At 41.4% G+C, this 6,000-nt stretch overlaps 1 protein-coding gene and 1 non-coding gene across 4 annotated transcripts in view; both read right to left on the bottom strand.

Moving 5' to 3' along the window:
- Positions 1–230: 230 nt before the first annotated feature.
- On the bottom strand, positions 231–362 carry LOC142862507 (small nucleolar RNA SNORA33). Its single transcript, XR_012913593.1, has one exon. It is a non-coding gene; the product is annotated as a small nucleolar RNA SNORA33 (small nucleolar RNA).
- Positions 363–1,847: 1,485 nt separating this feature from the next.
- The window catches only part of LOC105879742 (transmembrane protein 180), a 28,869-nt gene continuing 24,716 nt past the window's right edge, over positions 1,848–6,000 (bottom strand). For all 3 annotated transcript variants that reach the window (XM_012780226.3, XM_012780229.3, XM_012780225.3), the window contains exon 8: positions 1,848–2,127. In XM_012780226.3, coding sequence (XP_012635680.1) covers positions 1,995–2,127 — 133 coding nt within the window. In that variant the 3' untranslated portion in view covers positions 1,848–1,994. The remainder of the gene's footprint in view (positions 2,128–6,000) is intronic.

The following is a 6,000-nucleotide window of genomic DNA, read 5'->3' as shown; positions in this document are numbered from 1 at the left end:
GCCACTCCAACTTGCCTTTGATTAGTGTGTCTGCATCTTTTATTTTTGATCCTTTTACTTTTAACATGTCTATTTCTTTATATTTAAAATGGGCTTTTTGTACATAGCATGTAGTTAGAACTTACTTTTTTATCCCCTATAACAACGTCTGTCTTTTAATTGATGTGTTTAGACCATGTGTGTTTTTTTATTTAAAAAAAAAACTTTCTTAATTTTTAATGTTTTAAAAATGTCATAGCCATTTCCAGGGACCTTAAAAGACTTTGATGTCCTTAAGGCCCGTAACATGGCTTTACTTATTGCCAGCTTTTAAAAAAATTCTACAGAAACACTTTCAGGTGAGCAGATTCATTGGCAAGCTTAGCCATTTGTATTTAATGTCATATTGCTATGATTGAATTTAAATCTACCATCTGTCATGCACGAATCCAAACCTCTTCACAACCTTAAGCTCCGCTCTTAGGATTGAGTGTGAATTTATGATTAGTAGACCTTTCTGGAAGATAACACAGTCACTGTCTCTATCCCTAGCTTTTCCCAACTCCAGGCCCTGAGAGAACTTTGCTGATTTCAGGGAAAGCGAAATGAAAACGAATTTGGGAAACATATCATTTTGTACTCTCTTACTGTGACACTCTGGCTTGGATCAGAGAACTCAGAATATAAATCAGATCTACTCCACCCACACTTTCTTCTTGCACATGTCCGCCCACAGACCAAGCAGCAGCAGCAGTGAGAACCATGTGATGAACACCCAGGGGCACGCTGGAGCCTGCTTGTACCTGCCTGTGAGAACCAATTAGTAACTTTCCCCAAATTTTTCCAGCTGGGTTTTAAACACAGCCATTATTAACACTTAATATACATATAAATTTACAATTAAATAAATTATCTTAAAAACAAAAATGATACTCAAAACTCATTTCTTCCTGATTATTTTACCTCATTTTACTATTATTTATGCTCTTAAGGTTATTAATGTCTGATGTATCTATATGGTGGAAATCTTTTATAATGACATGCTACTGCTTGTCTCTTCCCAAATCTGTGTTCAGTGGTATCACATTGGTAGCTTGACGTTGGCCATGGTAGAAGCATTTGCACCATGGAAATCAGTATAAATGATTGTTTTGTTTTGTTGATTTTCTAGACTAAGGGTCAAGCAGATTCTTTCTATAAAGAGCCAGACAGTATTTTAGGCTTTGTGAGCCACGTACTGTGTCTGCTTCTTTGGTTGTTAGATCTCACACTACCCAAAAACCGGCCACAGGTTGGCTTTGGCTCACGGGCTAGACTTTGGCAGCCTCTGGTCTAGACTTCAGAAAGTAACAGAGAAAATGCTAATAATACAGATGAAGCTCAAAACTCATACTGGTACCCCTGAAGGAAACCATCGAAGGATTACAGCAGATTTTGGCAGGCGACTATGACCATCTCCCAGAACTGGACTTCTACATGGGGGACCCATTGAAGAAGCGGTGGCGATAGCTGATGAGCTGGCTGAAGAGCACTCGTTGTGAGGGGTCCTTTTGGCAAAACAAGCACTCGTCCTTCATGCTGTCCCTCTTCTTGGACCCTAATCCAAAAAGCTTCAGGCCACATAAGAGCCTTGATTGAAGACATTACGTTCTGTCTGGAGAGTACTTATGGTTTCCAATAAAATGTATACCCCTCAGAAAAATAAAGGCAGTGGGCTATGGGAAACCCAAAGCAACTAACATGGCAATTCACTGGTGAAGAGTTGCAGATGTGTCTTGCACGGGGTACAAGACCACTTGGAAACGGCCAACAGACGAGCCTTAACTCACATTGGCCTTTCTAACTAGAGAGTCAAAAAGCTCTAAAACTTGGTGGAATTTTGTTTTATTTGTTTTGTTTTCTAAACAAATTATGGCTTATAAAGAACAAGTTTGCCTTCCAGTACAATGTCAACCGTAGAAGAATAGGCAAACATCTGAAGTTTTATTTGAATCCCGTAACAGCCAGTGTTGGCTTTAAAAAGTCCCTATGTAGCCTGTCTTGTTTCTGGTTGAGAACAGGCTCCACACCAGAATCTGAATTATCGCAGTGCCCAGCGGGACCAGGCAAATCAAACCAAACATAGCATCGTGAAGACTTGGAAGTACACTGGGTGGGGGGAGAAACGGGGAAGATATAAAACATAGTTAGTTTTTCCAGTGGCTTCTTATTTACTCAAAGCTATTTAATGAAGCATTTCTGAAAAGTTTTATCTATGAACCCATTTAAAAATTAAAAGAAATTTTGTCATATAACTTTGATTTTTTTTTCCAAATAATTGAATAATTACATAATCTCTACCTTTCAGTTGTTCATACCGGAGATGGCTGGTATGTAAACCTATGATCACACGGCCTGGTGAAAAGTGCTCCAGCTACAACAGAGGACTGAGGGCCAAGGTAAGAGCACAAATCATAGACACGTACATGTGCATGCTCATAATACCTAAGTCACAATGAATCTTAAATTCAGCTGATTGGTTAAGAAGAAAAGTCTTGAAATTATTATCCCACAGGTTTTAAACAAAGTGTAAGAATTGGGCATTCCTTTCTAGTACTAAACTTACTTCCATTCAATGCACTTAGAGGTTACAAGAGGAAACCAGTGTTAGTAATATTCAGAAGTGACATGGTCTGATTTTCTGTGAAGAACTTTCATTAAGCCCAAAGATTGCCATGGTTCTCAATGACATTGCTGGTAGATATTTTTCATTTAAATCATATACAGTACAAAAGGGCTCCTGATTACTCAGAGTCTGATTATCTGGTCTGCAGCCTCTTTTTGGTCACCTGGATTATCTAAAACAGCACCTCATTCATTCAGCCAATTGAAGAAAAATTTGAAACAGTGAAACTATATGATACAAGAAAAGGAGGCAGTTTGTTACATTTTCGTGCAAAAACCAATCACTATTACGAGAATCTAGGTGTCATTCATTCATTTAAAGGCTAAGTACTGTGAGATTATTAATGTGCAGGGTACTGGGCTACAAACTGGGTATTCGTGTAAGGCAAAACTGATAGAGTCCACACACATGGAGGTTACCTGCTAGCACAGGAGACAGATCTTAATCAAATAATCATAAATAGGTTTGATTTGCATATGATTACACAGGATGACTGTAAAAACTGCTGTGATGGAAGAGCTCAAGGTATTAGATAAGAGTTCATTGTCACAATGTCTGCCTACTCTTGGCCAGTGAGCCCAGGATGCTCCCCAGAGGAAATAGTATTTGAGCTGAGTTCTGAAGCCTACATAGGAAGACCTCTGAGATAACCACAGAGGCCAGGGTCACAGGCTGGGCCACCCACTATATATCTACTGCAGCTTCTGGGGCTAGCAGAAGCATGGACAGTGCTGTCAGGATGTGGTGACACTTCTATTCCACCCAAATTATCTATGGCAAGCCCCATTTCTAGCAGCATACGGTGTTTTTTCTTCCCAGCATGTCTTCCTTTAAGAAAACTCCTCTCCCCTCTTCCTTAGTAAGCCTGCCTCAGTCCTTGAGACTTGGTGGAGCCCGACTGCCCCAGCCCCACCGCCAAGGTCAAGCGCATGTCCAGACCTGGTCAGAGGACTCCACACCGCAGGGTACAACTGCTGCCTCAGCGACGGGCACGTGACTCACACAGTACCTTTCACGGTCCACCCGGGGACTTTTACTGAGCTACTAGAACAAAAGTCCATGTGTCCTCACAATCTTGGGCTTTTGGCCCCTGTAAACCTGAAGTTATCTTGCTGCCACATGGTGAAAGCTTATACCCGACACAGAGAGAAAGTTCGAGATCCAGTTCTGCCGGACTTTTCAGTTGCCTGAGCTGCTATGTTCCTTTTTAAGCTGGCCTGCATTGGCTTTCTGTCACTCGCAGCCAGGGTGGTTTGAATAATGTACCTTTCCAATGGGTACTTGTGCCCAAATTACCATGAATTGGCTGCCTCTGATCACTCTAGGAGAATTTAGTGACTTCTAATGGACCACTACCGATAAAGACAGGAGGTTTGAAATAGCTGAGCACAGAGTTTGACAATGACAGGACAAGGTCGTGATTGCACTTTTGAACTTGATGCTGCAGGTGCTCGCAGGCACGACGCTTCTCTCGCTGACGCTGACTGTTCGCTGATTGGAACCACGAGACAGACTAGACGGGAGAACCGGGCCAACAATGGGCTCAAGATGCCCCAAAGGTAACGGAAACCCAGGTTCCGCTTTGAAGCGGCATAAATCACACATGCCTCAAACACAAAAAAAGAAAGGAAGTGGCCTGATCAAGACCTTTAAACAGGGGGAAAAAAGCCCATAGAGCCATGGCCATGAGCGGCCAGGCACAGAATTGTTACAATGTGTTCAGAAACCCAGTGTGTCATGAAAAGACTGGCTTCTGCTTGGCTGCGGCCCCTCCATGCTTTTTGTCTGAGTGTTGGGGTAGCAGCGGGAGTCCATTATCCTCCAGTGCTCTGTAGTTATAACAGATTCCAGTTTCAGAAATGTCAAGAAATTGGATTCCACCTGCCAGGGGTTCTCTCTGGGAGATTTTCCATCTCTGAGACAGAATTGTCTTTCTCTCTGTTTGCCATGGTGAGAGGGCATGGGGAACACCTGTGATAATCTGCAGAGGCAAAGCCTTGTGTAAGCACACCAACCCATCAGAGAGAAAGCCTTAGGCTGGAAGTTCAAGGGCAGCCAGGGGAATGAATGTTTAAATGAATAAGGCAATTTGATCACTACCATGTTGTGGTCTAAGACCCAACACTTTCAGGCTTACGTTGTTGATACTGAAATTTAAATTTTTTTTTTTTTTTTTTTGGAGACAGAGTCTGACTCTATTGCCTGGGCTAAAGTGCAGTGACGTCATCATAGCTCACTGCAGCCTCAAACTCCTGGGCTTAAGCTATCCTCCTGCCTCAGCCTCCAGAGTAGCTGGGACGACAGGCATGTGCCACCATTTCCCGCTCACTGCTTCTTTCTTAAGATTTCCTCTTTCACTTAAAATGTTATTCTAAGCAGAAAGAGATGCTCATGATTTTAGAGAATTTCTTTTCCTCTCACATTATATCTATCCCACTGGGATATGAATGAATCTATTGACTAGTTAGGCTATTGTGTCTTCAGAATGTCTTCACCTCTCATTTCCTACCTTAACAACATTTTTGAATGAATCTCTGGTAGAAAAATAATTCTGAAGTCCTGCTTATGATTTCATTCATTCAACAAATATTTATTGCACACCTACTGTTCTATGTGCTTTGGATACAGAGTAAACAAATCCACCATGATCCTTGCATTCAACAAAGTTTACATTCTAGTGGAGGCAAAGAGACAGTAAACAAATATATTTAATATCATCTTCTTGTAGTAATAACAATTGCACCTCTGCTCATGGAAAAAGTTTTGCACCCAATTTTCTCTTACTATCTTCTACTTTAAAAAAAAAAATCTACCTGTAGGTAATAACATTCTAAAATATTACTTCCTGGTGCCCTTTACCTTGTTTTCTTAGCATATACCCACCAAACCATTTGTAAATTCAGCTGTGTGAGGTAAAGGGGGCCATACAAATTATCATACTCTCTCACCTGTAATCCTATCATTTTTAGGACCTTCCACATCACAAAATTTAAAGCAAAGTCTCATTCCTTTCCACTCTCCTTTTCCCCTATCAGTATTAGCTCAAAAAAAGCATAAAATTAATCCTGATGGCATCCGCAAAACAACTTCATGGCCATTTGTATAAAAATAGACAATTTGGCAGTGGAGTTGCTACCAAAACCAGTATCAGTGAGCACCCCTGTGGAGAAAAGGGGAGCTCAGGATTGAAAAGGCCAAAGAACCTAAATAAGGTTAAGTGGCAACGTGGCCTCTTTTGAATTAGGGCCAGGGAAAGTTGAGTCCACATGAACTGCTGCTACCTCAAGAACAGGAAGAAAATTTCTCCTTCCTGGGCTCAGCCCGATGAGTGGCTTTCCAGAAGGACGTGTCTGGCC

Source organism: Microcebus murinus, chromosome 19, assembly GCF_040939455.1.
Source record: "Microcebus murinus isolate Inina chromosome 19, M.murinus_Inina_mat1.0, whole genome shotgun sequence".
Taxonomy (NCBI): Eukaryota; Metazoa; Chordata; class Mammalia; order Primates; family Cheirogaleidae; genus Microcebus; species Microcebus murinus.
The sequence above is the reverse complement of the archived record's forward strand: the minus strand, read 5'-3'. Positions and strand labels throughout refer to the sequence as shown.